General features: G+C 50.7%; 9 protein-coding genes across 9 annotated transcripts; 5 read left to right on the top strand and 4 right to left on the bottom strand.

Moving 5' to 3' along the window:
• The first annotated feature begins 367 nt into the window (after positions 1-367).
• On the top strand, positions 368-5556 carry BKA58DRAFT_381904 (histidine phosphatase superfamily-domain-containing protein). Its single transcript, XM_046170055.1, has 4 exons — positions 368-1020; positions 1112-4838; positions 4889-4993; positions 5051-5556. Exons 1-4 carry the CDS (start codon positions 525-527, stop codon positions 5334-5336), a joined length of 4614 nt encoding a protein of 1537 aa, XP_046025968.1. The 5' UTR covers positions 368-524; the 3' UTR covers positions 5337-5556.
• Positions 5557-7826: 2270 nt separating this feature from the next.
• Positions 7827-8287, bottom strand: BKA58DRAFT_297521 (putative signal peptidase complex catalytic subunit SEC11; the record flags this gene model as incomplete). Its single annotated transcript, XM_046166893.1, has 2 exons — positions 7827-7974; positions 8004-8287. Coding segments are annotated over 2 exons (432 nt in total), but the record flags the coding sequence as incomplete, so codon positions are not given.
• Positions 8288-9230: 943 nt separating this feature from the next.
• BKA58DRAFT_410499 (uncharacterized protein) lies at positions 9231-9884 on the top strand (the record flags this gene model as incomplete). Its single annotated transcript, XM_046172225.1, has 3 exons — positions 9231-9350; positions 9411-9779; positions 9831-9884. 3 exons carry the CDS (start codon positions 9231-9233, stop codon positions 9882-9884), a joined length of 543 nt encoding a protein of 180 aa, XP_046025966.1.
• Positions 9885-11654: 1770 nt separating this feature from the next.
• On the top strand, positions 11655-12787 carry BKA58DRAFT_144546 (uncharacterized protein). Its single transcript, XM_046164662.1, has 3 exons — positions 11655-11933; positions 11984-12110; positions 12160-12787. Exons 1-3 carry the CDS (start codon positions 11847-11849, stop codon positions 12459-12461), a joined length of 516 nt encoding a protein of 171 aa, XP_046025965.1. The 5' UTR covers positions 11655-11846; the 3' UTR covers positions 12462-12787.
• Positions 12788-13183: 396 nt separating this feature from the next.
• BKA58DRAFT_381897 (major facilitator superfamily domain-containing protein) lies at positions 13184-15716 on the top strand. Its single transcript, XM_046170053.1, has 6 exons — positions 13184-13556; positions 13629-13989; positions 14060-14681; positions 14763-15058; positions 15106-15303; positions 15356-15716. The coding sequence occupies exons 1-6, from the start codon at positions 13365-13367 to the stop codon at positions 15448-15450; spliced, it is 1764 nt and encodes a 587-aa protein (XP_046025964.1). The 5' UTR covers positions 13184-13364; the 3' UTR covers positions 15451-15716.
• A 114-nt stretch (positions 15717-15830) lies between these two features.
• BKA58DRAFT_381896 (heterokaryon incompatibility protein-domain-containing protein) lies at positions 15831-18582 on the bottom strand. The gene is made up of 2 exons (XM_046170052.1): positions 16130-18582; positions 15831-15851 (listed from the first exon to the last, which is right to left on the bottom strand). The coding sequence occupies exon 1, from the start codon at positions 18465-18467 to the stop codon at positions 16251-16253; it is 2217 nt and encodes a 738-aa protein (XP_046025963.1). The 5' UTR covers positions 18468-18582; the 3' UTR covers positions 15831-15851; positions 16130-16250.
• Positions 18583-19382: 800 nt separating this feature from the next.
• Positions 19383-20080, bottom strand: BKA58DRAFT_455942 (uncharacterized protein; the record flags this gene model as incomplete). The annotated part of the gene is made up of 2 exons (XM_046174574.1): positions 19383-19977; positions 20069-20080. 2 exons carry the CDS (start codon positions 20078-20080, stop codon positions 19636-19638), a joined length of 354 nt encoding a protein of 117 aa, XP_046025962.1. The 3' UTR covers positions 19383-19635.
• A 1103-nt stretch (positions 20081-21183) lies between these two features.
• Positions 21184-23113, bottom strand: BKA58DRAFT_144444 (beta-1,3-mannanase). The gene is made up of 3 exons (XM_046164659.1): positions 22480-23113; positions 21633-22387; positions 21184-21578 (listed from the first exon to the last, which is right to left on the bottom strand). The coding sequence occupies exons 1-3, from the start codon at positions 22676-22678 to the stop codon at positions 21408-21410; spliced, it is 1125 nt and encodes a 374-aa protein (XP_046025961.1). The 5' UTR covers positions 22679-23113; the 3' UTR covers positions 21184-21407.
• A 1-nt stretch (position 23114) lies between these two features.
• BKA58DRAFT_144457 (uncharacterized protein) lies at positions 23115-24702 on the top strand. Its single transcript, XM_046164660.1, has 4 exons — positions 23115-23710; positions 23780-23929; positions 23983-24315; positions 24380-24702. Exons 1-4 carry the CDS (start codon positions 23497-23499, stop codon positions 24463-24465), a joined length of 783 nt encoding a protein of 260 aa, XP_046025960.1. The 5' UTR covers positions 23115-23496; the 3' UTR covers positions 24466-24702.
• Positions 24703-25139: the final 437 nt, after the last annotated feature.

Genomic DNA, 25139 nt, shown 5'->3' with positions numbered 1-25139 from the left:
GGGTCCACCGCCTTGCATAGCAAAAAGAATACCAACAAGCTTCCATGCTGTCTGGCGAATTATGCTCGACATTGCAGCTCATATACACATCAGCAATAACGCGCTCACGAGAGATCCGGATCTGCTCGACCATGACCGCGCTCGTCTGACCATCTTCCAAAGATATAGGGATGCGGAACGGGGTATCCCCGAAGCCTAGGTACAAGTCAACCTGGGCGGGCGCCGTTCCGATGTGATGTGCAACACGTGGCGCGCGTGTAGCCTCGCTGCAGCCCGAAGGTGGACATCTAGAGCTCGAAACGGCACAGCATATGCAAGTCTGTCCATTAAGATCGTGGCATTTGACCATGCTGCCAAGTTGCGCTGAGTGACGTACCGTGTCGTGAAAGTGTTTCGCATTTCCTGACGTCTAGAGATTCATCCTCTACTGCGCTCCGAAGAATGAAGACGCTGTGAGGATACTGTCGCCAAACGTCCACTGTCCATTTCCCCCACGGCGCACGGGCAAGGCGTCCACGGGTAGCATGGAGCAGCCACTTTCCCGCACAGCGAGTTCCGAGAGCACACGATCATGGCGACAACTCTCCAGTGCGAGCGGTGCATCAGCAGGCGGCCAAAAGGCAAGATCGAGCGAGCCGGAAACGGGCGGGCGCAATGTAGAGCGTCCCAGCGTGTCCGTCCCCTCGCTCGGTGCAGCGGCGATTCGACAGAGCTTGCCCGCGCGCCGCCCGTCCAAGGCATCTGATAGCAGCATCTTTGAGTATTTTGGACATGCCTGGTCTGGCTCCGCTCTCGACGACTCGGATGCCACGCCCACGCTAGAGAGCACCCGGGGAAGTCTTGCAAGCGCCCCAGTTAATCCTCTGCTGCTGCCGGATTCTTTCCGACAGCCGCGATCTGACGTGGGCTCTGCAGCAACAGAGTCGAAGCGACTATCCATATCCTCATTCGTTTCTGCCATCTCCAACCGCGGCTACAGTTGGAGTGGAAAAAGTTCCGTGGCGGGCTCAGAACCAGACGGTACGTACGTCATGGGCCACCACGGCCGCGCCATGAGCTTTTCCACATGCACACTCCAGACATTCCAAGTTGACCCACTGACCCTACCCAGCCAGGATGGACAACCCTCACGGCACCACGACGGCCACCTCGTCGCTCTCCGTCACTACCTCGAGCCAGAATGGAAGTCTCGGCACCAAAACCTCGCCCACGCAATTGCTCTTCCCCCAAGACCAGCCCGCCAACAGCCAGACGGCGAGCCCCAACACCGCTCCGGCCCACCCCGCCTCTCCCCACGCTGGACAGCCCCCTCTGTCGACGCAGCCCCGCCGCTCACGAAGTCGGACAGCCCAGAGACGCATCAGCGGAAGCACAGCGACCAGTAGCAGTCCGGCAAGCCGGGAAATGAGAGAGAAGAAGCCGACCAAGGGCATAATCGGCGTATGTGCGCTCGAGTCAAAGGCACGCAGCAAGCCTGCGCGCAACATCTTCGGCAAGCTGGTGGACGAGTTTGAAGTCAAGATCTTTGGCGACAAGATCATTTTAGACGAGGCCGTCGAGAATTGGCCTGTCTGCGATTTCCTCATTTCCTTCTTCTCCGATGGCTTCCCACTGGACAAGGCAATTGCCTACACCAAATTGCGAAAGCCCTTCTGCGTAAATGACCTGCCCATGCAGCAGGTGCTGTGGGATCGCCGTCTGTGTCTTGGTATACTGGATAAGCTCAACGTTCCTACGCCGAAACGTATTGATGTCAGTCGCGACGGTGGACCAAAGTTACCTTCGGCCGAATTCGCCAAGGCCCTGTACGAAAGAACCGGCCTGAAGCTGGAAGGACCTGAAGATGGCACTGGTGGAGGCTCTCCAGCTCCGAAATCCGTTGAACTCATCGACGACAACAACACGATCCGCGTCGACGGCGTTACCCTTACCAAACCATTCGTTGAGAAGCCAGTGAGCGGTGAAGACCATAACATACACATTTACTTCCACAAGAAAGATGGAGGCGGTGGCCGGAGACTCTTCAGGAAGATCAACAACAAGAGCTCAGAAAAGGACGAAACTCTCGACGTACCCAGGGGCATCCTTGAACCGACAGGCAGTTACATCTACGAGCAATTTCTCCAGGTAGAAAACTCCGAGGATGTCAAAGCATATACGGTCGGACCAACCTTCTGCCATGCCGAAACAAGAAAATCACCTGTCGTTGACGGTCTTGTTAAGCGCAATCCTAGCGGCAAGGAAGTCCGCTATGTCACAAAACTGAGCGAGTCCGAGGCTGCGATAGCAGCCAAGATCTCAGAAGGGTTTGGACAACGAGTGTGTGGATTCGATCTACTGCGCACTGGAGACCAGAGCTATGTTATCGACGTCAACGGGTGGAGCTTCGTGAAAGATAACGGTGATTATTACGACAAGGCGGCCAACATCTTGAAAGAAATGTTTTTGAAAGAAATTGCGCGAAAACAACGCAAGGACGCCGCTCAACATGCGGCTGCCGATGCGCAAGCTGGTGCAGATAGTGCTAGCATTCCTGTAAAGGGCGCTTCGGGCCATCGCAAGACGCTTGGAAAGCTGTTCAAGAGTCCGAGCATGTCAAGAATGGGAAACCATGCTCACAATCTTCAACATATGCGGCAATCCAACACGATGCCGTCGTCGCCTGATACATCACTCAGCTCTACGCCCATCGCATCCTCGCCCAGTTTCGAAAAGCCCAACCCCGCCTCAGTACTAAGTCCCGCAACGATCACCTCTACCTCAACCCCAGAAGGCCCCGTATCAGAGCCAGAGATTACGCTTCCGCCTGCCTTCGATGATGATGATGACGACGACGACCTCCATCTTGAACAGGTAAGATCAATGTCGGAAGATCACCTGGAGGTGCCTCCTCCGGCAACTGCGGCGCAATGGAAGCTCAAAGGTGTCGTGTCAGTCATTCGCCATGCGGACAGGACCCCGAAACAGAAGTTCAAGTACACGTTCCATTCTAAACCATTCGTCGACTTGCTCAAGGGCCACCAAGCCGAAGTATTGCTGATCGGAGAGATAGCGTTGCAGAGCGTGAGCGATGCAGTCAAGGTAGCTCTAGATGAAGGCCTCGAGGATACTAAGAAGCTGCGCGAGCTGCAACTGTATCTCAACAAGAAGGGCGCCTGGCCTGGAACCAAAGTCCAAATCAAGCCCATGTTCCGCAAAAGGCGGAAGGAAGAGTTGCTACCAGGAGAAACTCTACCCGAAGAGGTACCGGAAGCCCCAAAGCCAGAGTCAGCAACTGCTGAGGGCACTGAAAAGACTGCTGCTGCCGGCGAGGACGAACCAGAGCTACTCAAGAACCGAAGTGATTCCATGTCTGGTGTCACATTGTCTCGCATCACTGCGCAAGATAACAACATGGTTCTTGATAAGCTCCAACTGATTATCAAGTGGGGAGGCGAACCGACGCACTCCGCTCGGCATCAAACGCAGGACATGGGCGCGAACTTCCGCAACGACCTTTTGTTGATGAACAGGGATGTGTTAGATGATGTCCACATCTTCAGTAGTTCAGAGCGACGAGTGACCACCAGCGCACAGATATTTGGAGCGTCGTTCTTGGAGAAGGAGCAGTACCAGTCTGAACACATTTCAGTACGCAAGGACCTCCTAGATGACTCGAACGCGGCAAAGGACGTCATGGACAAAGTCAAGAAGAAGCTCAAGACCTTGCTACGTGCAGGCGACAAAGCCCCGCCTCAGTTCGCGTGGCCAAAGGACGTACCAGAGCCATACATTGTCGTTCGGCAAGTTGTGGATTTGATCAAGTTCCACCAGCGTGTCATGAACCACAACTTCAAGAAAATTGAGTCCGAGGCCATCTCTTCACTAGCTGCATTAAACTCTCCACCTTCGGAAGGACAAACGCCAGGGCAGTCTCAGTACACTAACGTTAATCATATCCAAACACGCTGGTGCTGTAATGAAGGGCCTGAGTTGTTCAAGGAGCGATGGGAGAAGCTGTTCAAGGAATTTGGAGACGCAGACAAAGTCGACCCAAGCAAGATATCCGAGCTATACGACACCATGAAGTTCGACGCTCTCCACAACCGCGCCTTCCTTGAATGGGTGTTCACTCCCGATGCCAGCTTCGTGGACGAGGACTCGGTTGCAGACGGATCGAAGCAGACCACACCCGATAACAGCTCGGCCAAGTCTATACCGGTTGGTCCGACGCCGTCAGATGCCCAGCTGAAGGCCGAGGCAAAGGAGCAGAGCGCGGAGAAGACCCATGACCGCGGTAGCCTCTCCCACCGTATGGGTTTCAGGCGCAAGTCTGAGATTACCGTCAAAGCCCCAGCGCCTCCGTCCTATGTACACGAGTCTTATTTCAAGCTGTACTCGGGCCTGGGAACTGCAGCCTCCAAAGCGCAGACCGATGCGAGACTGGTCAAGCTGCGCGAAATGTATCATTTGTGCAAGGTTTTGTTCGACTACATCGGGCCCCAGGAATACGGTATCGAGAGTGAGGAGAAGCTAGAGATCGGCTTGCTCACATCGCTACCACTTCTTAAGGAGATTGTTGGAGATCTAGAAGAGCTCCAGGCATCTGACATGCCGAAAAGTTTCTTCTACTTCACCAAGGAGTCGCATATCTACACACTGCTCAACTGCATCCTGGAGGGCGGTATCAAGACCAAGATCGAACGCAATGCTATCCCAGAGCTCGACTATCTGTCACAGATCAACTTCGAGCTGTACGAATCGGAGAATGCTAGTATCGACGACAAGCCGCATACCTTCAACTACAGCATTCGCATCACGCTATCGCCAGGATGCCACGCCTTTGCTCCGCTCGATGTGTAAGTTACAAACCGGCGCAATGCAATCAAACAGTCGCTAACATAGGTAGACAACTTGACTCACGTCATATGATCGGTTTTGCACCACGTCGCAGCCTTACTCTCCACCAAGACTGGAAAGAAGTTCTCGAGACTCTTCGGGCAAAATTCCACACGTAAGCACAATCCACCTCTCTCGGCTTGCGCTGGAAACTCCTACTAACGTCGTCTAGTGTCAAACTTCCCAAATCCTTCGTTGCCATCGACCTCAGCGAGAAAGTGCCCGAAGCGTTTGAGCGTAGCAGCAGCGTGAAGGGAAAGGAGCACAACATGACGGAGAGCGAAGAGCGCGGCAGATCTGACGAGAGAGACGAAGACGCCTCGCATATCCCCATTGCAGATGCACATGGCAACATCATCAGTCCAGGAGAGGTTGTGAGTTCGGAGCGCTTGTCGCTGAACAAGGAGATTAGCCCCGCCGGCTTGCCCCCGCCGGCGATGGATGTGGAGAAAGAGTAGAGACGAAACGAGACATTCACTGTTAGACTGGGAGGCTGTTTGAGCATTTCGCATTCGCTGCATGGACTGGTGTTAGTGGGTATGTTTGTCAGAGTGGGTGGCGTGTGGAGTCTCTGTGCAGTACGTGGCTTCTACAGCAGTTTTAACCGTATCGCTAGCAATTTTCCATATCTCGCTGCATACTCATAAATGGATTCTGATTCCCGCTCAGCTCCGGTCGGCGCTCACAGTCATCTTCGAGAATATCAAGCTCCATACTGCCATCTGCCTTGCCTGGAGCGCGCCCTTGTACATGGCCGGATATTGCCACTTAGGAACACTCCAGAAGAAGAACGCGAAAACCCATGTTTTTCCCACCAATGCACTCAACCTAATCTCTTTGACTGACTGTAATTCTCTCTGATAACCAAATGCGGGCAGGAAGTGTTGCAAGAAAATCGTCTCTCCCAAACAGGCAGAGAAGTTGACCATGAACCACGAAATGTCCGTCCACCCATCACGACCTATCTGCCAACTCACAACTCCATGAGATACCCCAGAAAGCCCAAATTCGAAAAAAGCTACGAACACTTTACACTCGTAGGAGTCGGAACGGAAGTTAAGCTGGCGAGCAAGAGCTCTTCCGATACACGTATACGGCTGAAGAGCAATCTTGTGCCAGAACCGTGACCAGAACGTTCTCAAAGAGATAATAGAAACAGGACTACCAAAGAGAGGAGGCCAATCACAAGGGCGGTCCAGGCCGATGCTGACCAAGAAACAGGCTAGTATGGCGTTACTTCCATCTAGGTACACCACGCTTTGCCAGATCCAGAGGATGGATACGTATGCCCGGATAATTAAGTCTCGTGTAGAGATTTTATGCCAGTGTCGAAGTAGCTTCGGTTCTCTGGAGCGAAGTCTTCGGGATATATCTCGTCGAAGACTGCGCTGACGAAAGCGGGTAGGATTTCGAAATTGATGTAGTAGTATATCGGCAGTTTTACTAGTCGTAAGAACAGGAAGACTAAAATTGGCTAACTAGGTCTGTCTGTGCCGCTGGTAGTTTTCGGTTTCGGAGCAACACCGATGAGTTGCGGGTTACCCCACAAGCGCCACGTTGCTTTCCACTGGTGTCTCAATCGAGCGATACGACTGAGGGGTCGGGAAGTAGCAGGTAGGTGAGGAGCGGGCCATTTTCGTATGTAAAGTAGACAAATGATGTGGGGTATATTGAGCATCATGCCCTGAATCCAGAGACTAGTCAGCCCGGGTATCTATATGAGGTGTGTGGAGGATGTGATAGATAGTGAGGCGGCGAGGAAGGGTGCAGGACAGTGCTGGGCCAATGCCAAAAGGGCAAGGGGAGCAATGAGGCTTTTGGCGTTGGAAAGCATATCGATAATATTGGGTTGAAGAGTTCTTCGCTGGACTTATTATTGCCTTGGATGATGAGTAGATGTGCGTGCTGGAGATTGAGTTATACGGTAGACGAGGCAGACTTTATACCTGATCTGGCTTCCTGGATGTGATATTTGCCAGACCTGTCCTTCAAACTATCCGTCAGGTTTCGATCGAGAAGCTTACTTGCATGTAAGACAGGTGCTTCGATTAGTGCAACAATTGGGGACTGTTTTGGTCAAAATGCTCCGTCGATGAGGTGATTTAATGATTGTTACCTATCAAAGATGGAAAAAATGAGCTTAGTGAGACCATTCACTCGTATCCATGATTTGAAGAGGTAATCGTGGGATGCCCAAGCCTAGGGTCGTGCAGGAATGAAGTAAAACATCCCCGAGATGCCTTTCCGGTGAGGTATTATCCAGACGGGCATCAACTTGCGTGATGTGATTATGTCTTACCATCATTGACAGATTTGGCGTAAGAGAATCGCATCGTAGTTGTAAACCAAGGGTTGAATGGTGATATTGGCAGTGGAGGTGATGAAACGAAGCTGCATCCATTTACCGATATAAGTCTAGACAAGCTACGCGGTAGTTACAACGCTTTCATTTTATGTGCATTTCACTACACTTTGCTTGTAATTCCATAATTGGTTTACGTCGATACCTAGGTACCCTCAGGCGGCATCTCGATGCTCGATTGACAAACATCTCCTGTGTCCAATCGATGTTGCCGCGAAGCATGTTATCTTATCAGAACGGTATAACTGACTGTCGTCAAGGTAACCGATTTGTCTTACATGAGTACGGTTTGGCAAATTCCTTGCGTCACTACGTACAAGAGTAAACCCCTACAAGATCTATGACCGTGTATTATTTTACGTTGGAGGTGCCTGATGCGCTCCAACCCATCACTAAACAGGCCATCTGATTTACCCATGGCATTTACATGCGTATACAAGACACACAGAATTGTGCAAAAGATCATGGCTATGACCGAACTAGTACACTGACATCCGGGCTTGCGGAGATACAGAATACCGAGAAGTGAAGCCAGAAGTAAGCTATTGTTAAGCTAGCGGGCAGATATGGTAGCAACTACGAGCAACAGTATGAGATGTTTTGCCTCGAAGGGCTTCTGGAGTGCAATGGAAACCCATCCAAGGGACGGTATGTATCCCACGACCAAGCCCATGATTTCGTCTCTCGTTACGAAGGTCCGTCCATGATGGTATGTTAAGTTAGATGTGGCGTCGCTACACCGAAGCTGTGAGAATAGCCTTACCTTGGCGAGGGATTATTATCATCTCCACCAATGTCAAAGACTTTGATCGCCCGATGAACCATTGGCAAAGCTCTGCCAGCAAACCATACAACTGGTATTTCGCCAGCTTGAATGTGGTTGCTCCGATTGGAGAGGAAGAGCATATCCCCTCTATGGAAAGCGGGTGCCATCGACTCTGAGATGACACATACCATTGGCACTGAAGAGGCGGGAAGAACCGAAAGCCCTTTCCACATCACCAATGGTGTGATCAACGCAGACAAGATGAGTAAGAGGCGCAGCAAGTGGCAGCTTAATTGTCCGCATTCGGATTGCCTGGCCGTTCGTCGAGAAGATTCCGGCATCTCCATCGTCCAATGCAAGTGATCGATGAGAAAACGTGTTGACGATCCCTTGGTGGGGACTGTGCGTATAGAATGGAACTGGAGTCGCATACCAGAATGAAGCGGTGGCAAGAACATGATGTACGAAATATCCAGAGTTATTGTACTTGCTCATTCCAAGAAATGATGAGCACGAAGAATCAGGCGATAGTCTGAGGTAAAAACGCTAACTCATCGCCGTTTTCGGTGCCCACAGTGGTATGGACATGGCATAGTTAGAGAATACCATCACCATAATTAAGAAAACTAGAACAAGGATCGGATGCAGAATCCTGATCTGGGAGAGACACCGATGCACAGGTATCCTCCGTCTTCAGGAAAGATCTGCGCTGAAGCACAAATAGGAAATCGTCTGAGTAAATGCAGTTGGCAGCCTGTCAGCGTGGCATGGCTTGCAGCAACATGGAATTGACAATCACCGAGACATTACCTTTGCGATATCCTTGATACTATACGCATGCCACGAGTTCAAGTAGTCCGTGGAGAGGTCAACTTGGGGTGAATGTGGATGATTCTGCCCTGGCGGCTTATGCCGAGACCAAGTGTTGGGTCCAGCCAGCGGTTAAACCCGATCACGATGTCTGGAAGGGGTTTCTTGTGTAAGGGCTGACAACGCAAATCGCTTATAGCGAGTCACATTGTCTTAGCCAAGAACTGCTGAGCTGCACAGTTAATTTTCCTGGCCCGTTCGTGTTACGACCTGCATTCTCCTCATTCCTCGCCGAGCGGTTGATCAAGTATACCCATCTGTCTCGTTACGTTGTTCAGCTTCTGCAACTGCACATGCTTGCAACCAATTTACCTCTGAAACCTCTTGAGATCGATTATTCAGCTGGCAGTCGACATGGCGGCAATTCTGGAGTTCTGCTCACTTCCTTTTGAGATCTCCGATGCCCCCATCACGAATGAAAGGACCAGAATCTACGTCAGATGTCACGATCGATTGTTCTCAAACGTCACCCTTGTGGATGAGAAAGGCCAAGAGCTCTTCATTGGAGGAGGATCTGGGCCAATGAAGTCTTAGTCATGGCGTCGACAGGTGAAAGACACTTCGGGTGTGCCGGTGTTCGACCCACGCCATCACGGGTCTGCAATGAAGAACTTCTGGACGGTGGAAAGTCCGGATGGTCAGCGCACAGCGGAGCTGAAACATGTCTCCTCTGGACGCCGATCAGATCTTGGTAGGGTTGTTCCGACCGGAAAAGACAAGGAAGACGACGTGGTGTTGCAGGTTCGGCAGAAGGACCAAAGCGCGATTACGACTAGAGTCTTCTCTAAGGACATCTGTATCGCCGAATTGCTGCTGCAAGAGTCGAACGATATCTCCAATCTCAGTCAAGTTGACAGAAGCTCTTGGAAGGTTCGGATTGCTGGTGTTGTAGACCCAGCAGTGGTAAGGCCCCTTCCGACTGCAGATATGAATGAGAGGTAATCAGTGTGTCAGATCTTGATCATAGCTCTGTGTCGGGCTGAGATGCGTCATGTATGGAGACAGTAGTGCCTTGTTTGAAAGTATTTCTTCGCGTGGTTATCGCTTGAAACGCGGAGGTTGTTGGCTGTGAGTTGCAAGGTATCAGACTGAGCGCGTTGGATGAAGAAGCAGTCTGGAAGGGTCTCGGCAAGCGATGAGAGGATACAGTTGGTGGATGGGTGGGTCGGAGGATAGCTCCGGGGTTTAACCCGCCTTGAACTAGCAGCCCCGGATCTCCAATGCAAGCTCGAAATTGTAGTGGAGCACACTTGTTCCATTTAAAAAGGTATAAACTACTCTACACCTAGGCGCCTGAGTCTCTGATCTTTGAATGGCACTACATCGATCCAGAATCACAGTTTCGAAAACGCAGTCGTGCGCCTTCCTGTTTTCGGTACCCCTTCCCTAGGAGCTCGAGTCGAACTTGACCAATTTGCTCTCTCTTCGTGGCATAAACACCAGAATAAAGCGACCTCAGGATAGTCTGGTCTGCGAACTTTACAACATGCCGACCCCCGACATGTTGTTGACTACCATATCCTGCTGGTGCGCACCCTCTTGCTCATGATCGCTTACTCCCTACCGCTTGCTCCACGCCGCTCCGCCTCAACGAATTACAGCACACAGTAACGACGGACGACGGCACCTGCTTCTTTGCAGAAGCGACCCTGTTTAGATTTCGGAAGATGTTGTGGAGAAGCCAATGGCTGAACATCGATTCACATAGGCACCGACGACTTTCTGAATCAAAGGTTTCCTCAGATGGTTCATTCAATCTTGTAACGGACGCTTGGAAGAATGTGTTACAGTCACGACCCTCCCAAACTGGTCGGTCAATCTGAAGCGTGCCATCAAAATTCGCGCGGGTTACCAACACAAACCATTCCAGAATCGAGGAACTGTCAGCGTCGGCATAAAGGATATAATCCGGCGAGGTCACCAAGCAACAATTGCTCGCCCTAAGCCACTTGCGCCTGTCGCAATCTTAAGCATTGCCGTCTTCTATTCCTCCGAACCCTTCGGCCACTAAGCTTCGCCGAGGCCGGTTTTGATAGCATCAAGAGTCTATAATCTTACTGTTGAGATTTTTGGCAGTCTTTCGAACGAACTGCGTTGCACTTGTTATTATCTATTTGGTAAGGTTCTCGTGTTCGAAGGATTGGAGGCAGTTATTGTGGGAGAGGCTGTCGGTGATCAAAGCTTCTGCGGCGAACGCTCTGTCAGTCTCTCATTTCCAAACTTTGCTCACAAAGTGTTAACTTATGGGCTTACAGTGTTTAGGTTTTCGGCGTTTGAAGTTCGCATTAGATGCAGTGGGGTAACGTGGTACAGTGCCTAGGCACTACATCCAAAGTCATACAGTCATCTGCATTCACATTGTTTTACGAGGCTGAGTAAACTTTGTTGCATCCTGCGCTCCTTGAATCATCAACTCCCCCAATTCCGCCCTACTGCATCGTCTCACACTTGGCAACGTGCTGGTTCGACTTGGGCTCAATCGGGCCGTGCTCGGGTATCAACAGAACACGGCGGTCGCTTTCGAGTTCGCGACAATAGAGTGCGCCTTTGATTCAGACTAGGGCCTGGTCTTGGTTCGGGCTAGTACGCCAGTGCCAATCAGCAGACTTGCTAGCAATTGAGCCGATCCCCGGCTTACATCCGATCTGGGTCTAGCACGGGCCTACGTTGAGGACGTGCATACCCGACAGAGGGACACGCTTGTAGATCGGCTTGACTGTCGACAAGTCTGCCAATCGGGAAGTCGAATGGTGGAACGGACAGCCAATCAGGTAGGAACTAAGCATGATTCAGCTGTAAATTGGCAGCCATCATAGGTCTAGGTCTCCCTCAGGGCGCTGCCACAGGTCCGCGGATGCCTTTCAAAACCAAGCTTCCCCTCGCGGATTCCATCTCGTGTCAGTAGTCTTAAACAAATTTCTATCGTTATTCGCAGTTCACAGTCGCTTCAAGAAACAAAACTTTGCCAATATGCGCTTCTCCATCATCGCCGCAGCCGCCGCATTGAGCTCTACAGCTCTGGCCCAAGGTCTTCTTGATCAGATCCCGCAATGTGCTGTGAGTAACTGACAACGACTACCGGCGAACGATAGCTAAAGAAGTCACAGCAAACGTGCTTCGGTAGCAACCTAGGCAGCTGCAGTGTTGCTGACATTGCATGCATCTGCGCCAGCAAGACCATCGACGCTGTGTCGTGCTGTGTGTTCGCTACATGCTCAGAGTCGGATATCGCTGGTATGTCGCTTGCCATTTCGCATCCTATGCCAGCTAACAAGTATCACAGCGACTACTAAGTTCGGAGTCGAGATATGCAAGCTTCAGAACATCGAGGTTAACACCCAACCCTCGTGCCCATCTGGCAGCGCAACAGCGTCTGGCAGCGCGACCCCTTCTGGCAGCGCGACCCCTTCTGCAGGCAACTCTTCTGTCACACAAGTGTCTGGCACCGCCTCCATGACCCCTTCAGGAAGCGCCTCCCCCACTTCAGCATCAGCGGCTGGCAACACTGGAGCAGCGCCCATCCAGACTGCAGGCGCAGGAGTCGGCCTTGGACTCGCCATGGTTGGACTGCTCGCTGCTTTGTAGGAGAACACTGTTATTCCTGTACGCCATTGGACACTTGCTCAGCGCTCGATGTTCATAAGCAACCCTAGCCATGCACCCGACGTGCCGTGGACCAGAATACTTCCCGGCTCGCATCTCCAGAACATCTTCCTGCGAAGATTCATTCTTCACACCGAAGACATGGCCTGACTTGTTTATAGTTCATTCCTACAGTTTTGGAACTTCTTTGTGTAATAACATAATATATTTTCTATCGTCCGATGTAGTGCCCATGAGCGTAGTTACAACCGTTGGCAAATCTGTAGCACTAGTGCTGAAGTGAAATAAGTAATTCTAAATGCATTCTGTTCGGTCATAGTTAGTTGATATTCGTCTCCCAAGGGAGATGCTATAAAGCTACATACATCGATGATACAAGTCGAGAGAGCTTCCAAGGTTTCAAGGTTGCCCGGCTAAGTTGGTGTGAAGAATAGCGCAAAACTTCAACCCTCTTACTTTCGCACGCGCTGGTGATGAATACAATATCCCAGACGTACACATGGACTAAGTCTATCTTTTGCTTGCGACTGCACGACGTGCTGCGGGAAAATCCAGCTGATGTGCCCAACCCCGTGCCCGTGCGGCTTATTCTTGAACATTCGAAGTTTGAAGCCTCGTCGGCCCCTAGTCGGGACGCGCTCGGCCGCTACTATTTGCCATTAGCTGCTTTCCACCGAAGCCTGTTCAGCTTCCGCGGCCCATTGGACGATCTCCACACCCCAGATCTTCGACCCTTCAACATCCCCGGCATCCACCACGGTCAGCCTTCATCATCAGTCCTCACTGTCAGCCTCCTCCATTTTCTCCCCATACTGTTTTTCGCATGCATTCCACGTAGTTGCTGCGACGCTCTACCGCAACAAGCACTCATAAGCTCGTGCGACAATGGGTCTCGGCATTCTCTCTGACCATGCTCTCGAACAGGTCCCTGGGACCGCGCAGGTATTGGAAGGCGAGCAGCGGAGGGAGATAGAAAGAAATGCAGGAAGTATCATAGGGAGGCCAGGCTTGAAGTACGACAAAACTGGGACAATACTGCTTGTTCCGCAGCCGAGTGACGATCCGAATGATCCGCTTGTACGTCTTTTGAACGTTCCATTCTCGGAGAAAGTCGAGGCAAGTGCACATAGTTGACTAATACTCTCACAGAACTGGTCGCTTCGTCGCCGCGACACCATTCTCTTTCTTTTGTCCGTCCTATCAGTCATCGCAAGCACCCTCTCTCCGATCCTCGCCGCCAACACTGTCTCCCTCGCCATTTACTTCGGTCGCAACTTAACCGACATGGCTCTATTAACGGGGTACCACCTCTTGGGTGTCGGGGTCGCGGGGTTTCTTTTCGTACCTTCAGCGCGTATCTGGGGAAAACGACATGTGTATCTCCTAGGCAATGTGGTGGTCGTGGTGAGCTGTGTCTGGGGTGGCGCGATCGGAAATCATTATGCTGGATTTCTATGGGCGAGGGTGTTTCAAGGCGTGGGGCTAGCTCCATTCGAGGCGCTTGTTAATGGTGAGTTGAAAGCCTGGATATCTACGAATCCTACTTCAAGCGTGCACTAACTTTGCATCTCGACCTATAGCTAGTGTTGGCGATATGTATCACGTCCACGAGCGCGGAGTTCGCATGGCGCTGTCAAACTTCTGCGTCTTCGGAGGCGCGTTCCTTACGCCAGTCTTGGTAGGAGTGATTGCAGATCGAATCGGGTACCAGTGGACATTCTATTTTGTCGCCATATTCGCAGGAATCATGTTACCGTTGGTCATACTCTACTGCCCGGAAACAGCGTTCAGGAGAGAAGAAAAATTTGACATTGACACCATGGGAAACTTGCTGGTTAAGGATGGAGAAGAAATGAAAATCCTGGGGAATAGAGGATCGAGCAGTACATCTGCTGAACACGAAGCAGCTGGAAATACGGATGAAAAGGGAACAGGAAACTCTCCGGACCAGCAGTCGGTGGGCGATCCGCCACGCAAAGCTACTTTGCTCGAAAGCATGAAGCCGTTTAATGGGCGAAAAACAGATGAGAGGTATCTGCACCTCCTTCTGCGTCCGTTCTCACTGTTCTTACATCCGGGTATACTATGGGCTTGTCTAATCCAAGGCACTCTAATCGGCTTCACGGTCCTTATCGGTGTTGTGCTTGCAGCGATTATGCTCGGCCCACCGCTTTGGTTCGGGGAGGTGGAGACAGGATACATGTAAGTTCCCTACAACCCCTCTTCCAGTTTTTTCGTTCATCCCGTTCCTACGTTGCACCCATGTATGCTAACGCCGTGAAGGTATACAGGCGGCTTCATCGGTGCACTCCTAGGCTTTGCCCTCACCGGTCTGATCAGCGACTGGTCCGCCAACCTGCTCACGCGCCTCAACAATGGCGTATATGAACCCGAGTTCCGCATGGTACTCGTGATCCCACAAATGATACTAGGTTGCGCTGGTATTTACGGCTTCGGCTGGACCAGCGCAGACGCAGCGACGTACGGGTGGTTCTGGCCTGATTTCTTCTTCGCGCTCGTAGTTATGGGTATGGTGTGTGGTGCTGTCGCCAGTGCTCTATACATTGTGGATGCGCATCGTAAGTTTCCGAGTACATTTCATGCTTTGAGATACTGACGTATACAGGCGGCATGTCCATCGAAGCTTTTACGTGCCTCCTCGTTTTCAAGAATGTGTTCTCCTTCGGCCTGACGTTCAAAGGCTTCGACTGGATCGTTGATGCTGGACGGCGGAGTGGAGCAGGTGGAGGTGGGGGGATCAAGGGCCTTTTTATCGCTGTCGGGAGCGTGCAGGTCGCCATTTGTGCGTTGACGATTCCGATGTGTAAGTTTCAGAGAGAAGGTGAAGTGAAGACATTGGCTAACACGTTTGTTAGACATCCTTGGCAAGAGGAACCGGAGTTTCTTTCACCGTCACAATGTTTTCTTTGCAGTAACGGATTGGGTGGCGGATAAACTGACATTTTGGTAGCAGATTGTCAATGGAAGGCAATTGCTGGGGAGAGTCGCTTGGGTGGTATCAATGTGGACTCCGATCCCTACACTATCATTTACTATATTAATTCTTATATTCTGTTGTCGGATCAAAGGTATCCATCGCTGCCATGTAAATACCTTATGGGCCGCAGACCCTGCATCGGTTACACGGCATGGCTATCACATTATAAACCATATGGAGTTCTATCCTTCCACATACGACCATAGGACACTGAGAATTAGTTCACTCGTCCGCTCAGCCATGTTAATGGTGCTGGTGTTTCGAAACGGTTATCGGTCTTTGCCAAACAATTTCCCGCAATAGCATTTCAATGACTATCACTCCCCCAAACAGAACACTAGCTTAGGGCGCTGCTTTTAGCCCCAACGATGCAGGTGCGTCTTAGGTCATTTTCTCACGGTTGCCCCTTCATATGCTCACGCTGTCCCTTACGACTTCCCTCTTTCGCTCTATCCCTCTCTCTCCCTTTCCAGGAAAGAGCTCATGTATGGCTTTCTTTTCATAGAGCCCTCATAACGAACAATTACATGCGAAGTCAGAGCCTTACGATTCAACTCTAACGATCCCATAACATCGATGCACGTTGAGTAACTCTATGGTCGGCGGTCTTCTCATTTCCACCGTGACACTTATTGACGATAAAGCTACTCAGTTTTCGAGGAAAGTTTGCAACGAATTGGAACACATTCAATGAGATACACATGATCTTATATTCGGATTTCAACATACAAAACTATCTTAGTGGGATGCGAGTACGCATACATGAGACAGGCTTACACAACTTTGATCAACCGCTCTTCCAACATTATATCCTGACTCAAATCTTCGAGGGTAGTTTTTACTTGTAAAAGTCCCAGACGGGCAAACGCGTCCTGTTCTGGTTTAAGGATCATGAAATATATCATAGCAGTATCTTTCCTGCCTTTACGAGAAAACCCTGGATGTGTCGCCAGCAGAGCAGCTTCTAAACCATTTGAAGCAAAATACTCCGGCAGCTGCGTGCTAAACTTAGGCCCATCACACATGTAAAGCTCCCCCTTGAACCCAGGATAGTATCGTGGAGGCTGTGGTTTTCTGCCCTGCCGGCTTGGGGGTACTGAACGGGATTGGTCCCATTCAGGATGACGCCCGGGTGGTTTCAATTTGCTAGTCATGCGACACAGCGGCCTCGTGGCGCTGAAAGAGAGGGAATATGTATCAGGTCGAAGAAGGCGAGTTTTGATCAGAAGAGCATGAGGCAACTTTGCTGACACCTCTTTTGACCCATTGAGAATTTTGCAAGATTCGAGCTCGTTTGCTCCTTCCACCTCGATATGGGTAATTCTAGCTAGAACTTCGAATTTGCCGTATTTTGTGTTGTTGTCTGTTCGAGTGACGAAGTTGACATATCCCTTCCATCCCGCCCACGACCAAGAAGGTAAGAAGTGCCTTCGAGTGGGATGAGGTAGCTGCAATCTTTTTTTCCCTCGGGGGGGTAGGGTTTCGTGCACCCAGAGTAGGCTTATGAGGAATGAATTGTGGGTTTCCTCGGCGGATTCGGGATCAAATAGGTACGGAACCCCAGTGATTTGATAGACCGGCCGACTTCCCTTCTGTAGATGCTGCATGATACCTTGAAATGCACTTAGTGAGTCTGTCTCATTCGTCATTTCTCGTCGTGTATACTGTTGGACAAGCTCATAGAATCTGAACAAGCTCTGGCGAGGCGCTCGAATATATGAGTCATTACAAGCCAACCGACCAAGGAAAAGGCCCGAGTTGAGATGGTCGTAGAGCTTCCCTTGTTTACAGTGGAGATGTTTCCACTGAGCCCGCATCGATTCGCGAATTTGCATTGAATGGCACTCAAAGTACGTCTCATGCTCAGTAAAATAAAGTAGACGCCGTGAAATAAGGGCTTCCTGAAATGTCCAGGCGCGTTGTGCCCACTTCGACGATCGTATCAAGGGCTGAGGATTACGCTCGGTGCAAACAACCTGGACGTTGCCCACAGTAACTGTTGGCATCGGCTTCGTTCGTGGTGTTGTAGAAACACCTGGCAGACCAAACTCCTTACTTGTGCCTGCAGCAGCAACAAGAGTGAGCTCAGCTCCACCGTAAATCTCATCCATTATGTTGATTTGTAACCTTTTATCCTCATCACTCGCCTGATCGATGCAAATACTGTCAACCCACAAATACCGGAAGCCAAGCTCCCGAGTCACATGGATAGCATCCCGGATTGTCTTTGCAGGAGTTGAGATTTGCGATAACAATGTAGTTTGTGGTGTAATGGCTAAAGTGGTACTGTTTTCAGAGCCTGGACAGCCCCAAGTGTAACTTAGCGCCAGGTAAACCATGGATTGGGCGGCTTGTACCAGGGATGGCAAGGAGCTTCCACAATCGATGAGTCTTGAAGGCCGTGCATTTTGCGCATCCTTGTTGCACAATGACTTGTGGGTTTTCTTGCAAAATTCAAGCCAAGACTTTATCTCGGTGTAGTTGATATTCGATGGTGGCACTTGAGGAGCGAATATCCGGTCATGCGGGCTCGAAGATGGTAGGCAAAAAGCATATCTGGTTTTTGTATCCAATGTATGAGCTTTGCAAGTTGAGGCAACAACAGCAAGATGAGGGAGGTCGCTAGCTTTCAACCGAGGGGGCAGTAGTCTGAAGGTTTCCTTCCTTGCACGACCAAACGTCGAGTATGCACGAAGTTCGAGGGATTGAAGTGTGGTAGAAGGATCGAGTAGCATCGAACGGAGTGCCCGACAGACATCGCATGACGTGGCAATGAAGTCTAATCTTGTGCCTAGCTCTGCAATTAAGCAACCTTCTTGACCTGCTGCCTGCAGAGCCTCCCAAGACAGTTCCACAACCATAGAAAAGTCTATTTGCTGGCACTGGTCGCAAATCCCGGTTTGTCCGTTTTCGTATGAGGTTTTTCTGCGCTTTGAAGATCGACATTGCTCCGCGGCATCCGCTCGGTTGTTGGACAGGATGGTTGTCATGAGTAAGACCTGTATTGACCTGCTAGATCATTCAAAGCCTTGAAGAGGGATCGGAACGTTTAATGGTGAGATATGAGATACATTGGCACGAACAGAAAGGGTCCATGTGTTAGTGATGCCCGGTGCACCGCGAGGAGGGTCGTGCCGCATTGTAGGCTGTAGCGACATTAGGCAACCATATTGGCCGTGCGGCACAGCAAATGACAGAGCAGGCGTTATCAGCTGATCTGCGCCGCCTTCCCTTGACTTGGCTGGATGCGGGCAAGACGTCCCACGTTGGGGCCGTTGTAGTCTCAAGATTTGGGAGCTGACTGGCGCTGCTGTTTTGCTCACAGAATAGTCGGGAGGGTTTCAAAATTTTGTGCTACACCGGTGCCTGCCCAAAAGCTTTGCCAAAACTCACAGACGTGATTGAGCGGTTGTTGCGTGGCTGCAATGAACCTATGCAGAAAGGAACAGCTGGTTTGAGGGTTCCTGGAACCGTTGTGGAGAAGCAGTAGTGCTAATATTGGCCACTTGCCGCTTTTGTTAACAACGAACTTGAATACGTGAGTTCGTTGCGCCACGGCGGCTATCAAAATTAGTCGATAGGCTACACCTGCCCAAAACGCACAGACTGAAGCCCCTTGATGTCTCGATTATGTGTTCTGTCACTCCTTCCTGTTTGATGCAGTGAGCACAGACTTCTGTTTATTGGAAACGGTGGAGTTAAGGGCATCTATGGCAAACAATCAGGAGATAACAAGGCTTCCCGTCCGCTCAGCCATATACAAGCAGTGTACCAGCGGATTAGTAGTTAGTTGGGTGACCACTAGCGAATCCCCGCTGTTGTATTTTTGTTCTTTTTTAGAACCATGGTCATGGAGTGTTCTTTTTTTGCGCTCGTCCGCCCCACCAGCCTGACACCCACCACGACAAGCTCTCAAGCGCGAACACTACCCATTAGCCACCAAGCTACCAAGATACCAATGGTTAGAATAAGGAAGTCGAAACCATAGGTTTTCTTGAGAACCGTGGTTTCTTCATGCCATCGTGAGCTCTACATCCCCCTTGTTGGGCACGTGTACGTGATCTGTGCGTACTGGATGAGCAGCTAAAGATGTTTTGATGTATAACGGAGCTCCCATATGCATCTCTTCTGAGATCTGAGCAACACTTCAAGGTATCTCTAATCATCCCCGTCAATCATGGCTTCCATAATGGCCTTGGCCTCCTCGAGATCCTTATCATCGTAGAATTTGAGTCCAAAACATATCATGAACTGCTCCGAGTTGCGATAGTGCTTTTCGATCCAATCAAGTTGGCGTTCCGTAAAGTTATAGTCTGCCTGATGGCTTTCGAACTGTGACTCGTCAAAATCATCCTCCTCATCCTCGGACCCTTCCAGCTCGGACATCTCATCCTCACGCATGATGGCGCGTAAGATGGCCCGCCCCTCTTCGCGATCTTCCTCATTGTGGATCTTGAGCCCGTGCTGTATTAGGAAGTGGTATTCGGAGCCATAGTTTTTCTTCAGGAACGTAGTTTCTTCGGCCGTGTAGGGCGCAGCATCTTGCCCCGGAGCGTTGATTCCATGCCTAGCTTTGAATCTTGCCACTTACGCTTCTTGACATTGTCCCATCGACAGCCTAGCACGTACATTAAAGTCCGGGAAGTCAACGTCGTCATGAGCTAGATGAACTACCAAGTCTGGTCCATCTCGAATCTTGAGGTGAAATCTCTAAGCACAAGTCGGTAAGGTATAGTTGGCAGGCGAGCTAAGTTAAATTTGCATCGAGCGGAGTTCTTGTCTTCACCAAGCCTATCGTGTCGAATCGCAGGGCTGAATCAACTGGCTCTAGAATAGCCACGAATATACATGTACATCATTGTCGGAGCCTTTATCGATAGTCGGGATATCTGTTATTTTAACTTGCAGCTTCTCTTCAATCTCATTGATGAGCAACTGGACATTCCAGACATCTTTGAACAGACTAGCATCATCCCGCACCAGTGTCAGAATCTATTTGCCGTCGTACTCTTCTCCATTCAATCCATCGGGCCACTCGTCGCGCCAGCCCATGCCTTTTGTAGTTCGATATGCCTTCGCAATGTTCTTGGTGTGGTCGATATTCGTGAGACAGGTGGAAGATAACTGATCGTTTTGGCATTACTCGTTGCTGCCCAAGCATATCAATTTGAGTTTGCCTTCGCTCGCCAATCGTTACACAAAGGCGTCTAGACGGTGAACGCCCTGTGCGTTGCATGATGCAATAGGACACCATATAACATCAACAGATATGGGAAGACCTTTGGATAGTACTTGTACCGAGCCTCGTCCGTCCCGATTCCTGCTCTGTTGAGAAGCAGAGATCAAAGATCGTCGAGTCAAAGTCGTGATGTTCGGAGTAATCTGTTGTGTCAGAGGTACACGAGACCGATAGCGCACTATAGCAACCTAGAAAATGCATCTCGCGCTCCGAGGTTTCGCAACCTTCGAATGTGCCCACGCGCAGGAGACGCGCCAGTAAAGAAGTGGGTCTTGTGACGTCCTGTCGACGCGCCGCCTGTGCGTGCAGTTTTGGCAAGTACAACGCGCATCCTTCTGATCATTGCATTCAGGCCTTACGGGTCTTATCGCATGCCTTCCCACATGTATTTTCCAATCTCAGTTTATTGGTCGCAGGCGGTCGCAGCTGCTGGATTTCCACCACCCAGCGCCATGACAGCAACAACTCCGAGAGAGAAACGCATTTAGTTTGATGACGTTGTTTCTGGATACACGACCTATGCCAGTGGAATGAGTCGCTTACTTCATGACTTCTGAATGTCACAGTCTATCTAAGGAGTGGCACGAGGGAATGGCACGCGCTTGCCAAACCCTACACTTTCAAAATTGGAGAAATACATCAACGAAAGGAAGAGCAACTATGAAAACACTCGCGAGCCAAATTGGCTTCATCAAAAATAGCCCGCCCAAGATTGCGCTGCCGAAGCCGAGTTCGCTGCAGCAATTCCTCCAGCGACATCGCCCTTTGAGCTACCCAAGCCAATCTCGAAGCTATCATAACCACAACTAGACGGCGCTCCAGCTTCAGAGCCATCCAAGCCAGGAACAATCTGCCAGTACAACTTCAACGTACGTTAGCATGTGTTTCATGAAAGATTCATAACCGGCATGCTTACCCAAGGAACTCCAGCATCATTGAACACTTGGACCTGCGTGTCGAATGAATCCTGGTAGTCGACCGAGACGCCCCACTCTTCCATCATGATGTTTTTGCCTGCAGCTCTCGCTCCGCTCAAGACTTCCCTATCGCCGGTGATGTAGTAGGCCCAGTCGGACGCCTTGCTCATGTATCCGTGCATACTGATGATATCGATGGCATCGCACTGCATGGCCTTCTCCAGCGTATTGAACTCGTGGTCACAGCAGTAGTGAGAGCCGCCGACGCCGCCTGTGGCAACCTTGATGTTAGAGGACCCAAGAGCACTTTGTAATGCTCCAGCGCGGCCACATAGCCAGTCGTCTGGGTCATTGGCGTTCAACTGGTCGATTTGCCCGATCAGCGGCTCGTTCTGGAGGTCGAAAGCCATAATGACCTCTTCCATATCTTTCCAGGCTTTGCCAAAGTTTGGTGACTGATAGTTTAGCATCTCGTTGAGTCTGTTGTCGTAGTCGGCTTTGGCGTCGGATGAAGAATAGAAGGTAGGTGCGTCGCCATACTTTTGGCAGTATGCATCGCACCCTGCGCTGCCGCCCAGTGTATTGGCGTTGTGGGGAGATATGATTGCCTTCATTCCGTTGTCGTGCAGCAGTTTGAGAGTGTCGTCGAGCTTGGCTAGAACGGTGGTATCGTACAGACCGACCGTCGACTCGAAAGGTGGCACAGAATTCTCGATGGTGCTGCCCTTCAAGCACCCTGTGGCAACGTTCGTCGCTGGACAATGATTGTCAGCACTGCAGATCTTCCCTCAAGTCCACTGCTAAGAGGATGCAAAATTATTCCGAACGTGTTCAGATGCTACTCACCCCACAGCCTCAGGACCTTAGCGCCCCATCCAGCAAGAGTTTCGACATACTCCTTCTGCTCGGATGCAGAAAGCGCATGGAGAAAGTACTCATTACTGCCTGCGAATGAAGTTGAAGTTTGCCTGCGCGTTGGTACCAACCCGTGGACTAGCATTGTCGATAGCCCCAGCAAGGAAGCGACGCCCACAAGGCTGCGCATCGTGAAGGTTGGTGGTGGATAGATGTATACGAGCTATTAACAGAAGGGGGCAAAAATTGGTGAGTAATATCGTCCTTGCATCCCGAAGACTATATATGCCATGGTGGCCATTCAGGTCAACCTTGCGAGGGGTCGGATATAGTCGAATGCGCCTGTGTTCATAGTTTGAAGACACATGGGGCCAGCCTTGCGAGCCACACTTGCCGTGACATCACCCTAAATTATCAGCTAATTCTATTCCATCGAAACTGTACGGGTAGGCTAGCCTCGATTATTGTGGCTGTCTGTGATAGCTGCGGGAGTACCTCCACGGACGCTGTGCATGCAGCTGGGCCGCCCCAAAGGCCGCCCCAAAGGCCGCCCCCATTGGCCCGATCGAAACTCTAGAGATAAATGGCGACGCACCCGCCGGATTCAGCAAATGTAGGACTCCGAAGAGAACGCCATGTTCTCACCCGTCGCTATCAGACGTCTATCATTTCTCGTTCGGCATTGTTCCTGCAGCTCATATCTTCAGCCTTGCCTGTGTGTTGAGGTCAATGTCTATTTTCGCGTATGTCGGGGTCCAATAACCGTTCAGCCGTGTCGTGTCCGAGTACGTGCATACATATGCCCTTGCTACCACATCCAAACATCCATTTTCAGCGAAGAAAGGCCGGGGTAATTTGCGACATGTGCGAAAACGCCCCGCGTACAAAATACGCCGGTCCGCTGCCAATACAGCTTTCTCCACAACTCTCCCCTTAGCCTCTCCGGTGTGACAAAAGAAGGCTTATATCGATTTGTCTACCCAGTAAGATACGCTAGCATACACCAAGATGTTTGGCAGGCAAGGCTTTCCCGCTCTTGCTCTTGCTCTTCTCCTAGCCTTCACTAGCGTAGTACGCGCTAGTGGTCCGACGAGTATCTTCATTGATCAGATCGAAGAATACAAACTTCTCGCAACATGTGCCGAACTTGAGTTGTCGACTATCGTGCGTAACATGGAATGGGGGTGTGGGGATGGCGGCTCATACCAGTCATTTACTTGCTGTAAGTTGCCACTATGGAACGAAGCTTGCGTCTGAGACATGCGCTGACGTCTGCTTTCCCGTCACATAGTCTGCTACGAGAGCTCTGCCAAGTTCTCTAGCATGATTGGAGCCCATGTCATGACCAAATGTCCAGATGACCCTTCGCAAAATACGACGGCGCTGGAGGTCTTCAGCAGCTACTGTGATATTGGTGGGTCTAAGTTGGCTGAGATCGTCGGTGAGTAATTCGTTGTTATAGGCCCAGAAGGCGTTGAGCTGACATAGGAATAGCCGCTACAACGTCAGTACCAGCAACAACGTCATTGCCATCACCATCTTCTGCTTCTCCAGCATCGACGCTGCAATCAGCATTCTCAACACCTACCTCAACAACACCAAAATCTTCACCTGAACCGACTACATTACCTGAGTCAGCGCCGGCTCCTAAGAACACCTCTCGGAAAGTCGCGATAGCCACAGGTATCACCGTTCCGATAGTAGTGCTAGCTTCAGCCTTCGCGGCCTTCTTCTTGTTCCGCCGCTATAGGAACAAGCATAGTAAACCCGTGCTGTATGAAGCCGACGGTTCTTCCTTGGATGCATCAAGGGGTGGCACATGCCATGGTAAGTTCTGGCCGTACGAAGTGCATGTGAGACATATACTGACTTCGGACCTCTACCTCTGCAGAGGTCAGTGAGAAAGGGCAGATTCCTGCAGAACTGGCAGATCACGATCCTCACGAGTTGGATGCCGGAAGCGATAGCAAGGTTTAATGAAAAGCGCCTTTAGTGATTGGATTCTTGTGAGACTCAACGAGAAAGTCGGCATAGTCTCGAGTAAAAGTCGCTTGCATGATTTTCTATGTTTTGCGGTAGTGCAACAGGATGGGAGTCTCTTCTCAAGGATTAGAAGAATGGAGAAAATCTAACCCTGGCATCCACTTGCCGCTTGGTACTCCATCATGACAGTCGTGTTAAGTCAATCGTGACCAGGTTACTAAGGTAAGCCGTTGACAAAGTGGAAATCCGACTCCATTCCAGCTCTGGACCGACCCAACCGGGACCATGTCTTCGCATTTCATTCAGGATGCCACGACGGAACTGGGAAAATTCTTGGTGTTTGGTAGTCTTCTCTTCTTCGTTGCTCAGCAGATGCATCGCAAAGCTGCGCCCATGCTTCGCAACTGCTACCAATTCTACAAAATCCCGCATGTGTTGGAAGGTACCAAATGTTTGTCCAGAAGGATATCAGGCGAGTTTCCCTTCATCCAGTCCTATAAGCAGCCCGGGTGGCTTCAGAAAGGTGCGCAAGTGTCCAAATTCGATCATTGTAAGATGCGGTTCCGCAGGTAGGATCCTTCGGGCCGGGCGGTAACATTTGGATGCCATGCAGTTGCACATACTGAGACAGCAAGATTCCGATGCACCACTGAAACGGCTAGGTGACG

The sequence above is a fragment of the Alternaria rosae genome (genome assembly GCF_020736505.1).
Source record: "Alternaria rosae strain MPI-PUGE-AT-0040 chromosome Unknown BKA58scaffold_4, whole genome shotgun sequence".
Taxonomy (NCBI): domain Eukaryota; kingdom Fungi; phylum Ascomycota; class Dothideomycetes; order Pleosporales; family Pleosporaceae; genus Alternaria; species Alternaria rosae.
Note: the sequence above shows the minus strand (reverse complement) of the source record. Positions and strands in the feature narration are given on the sequence as shown.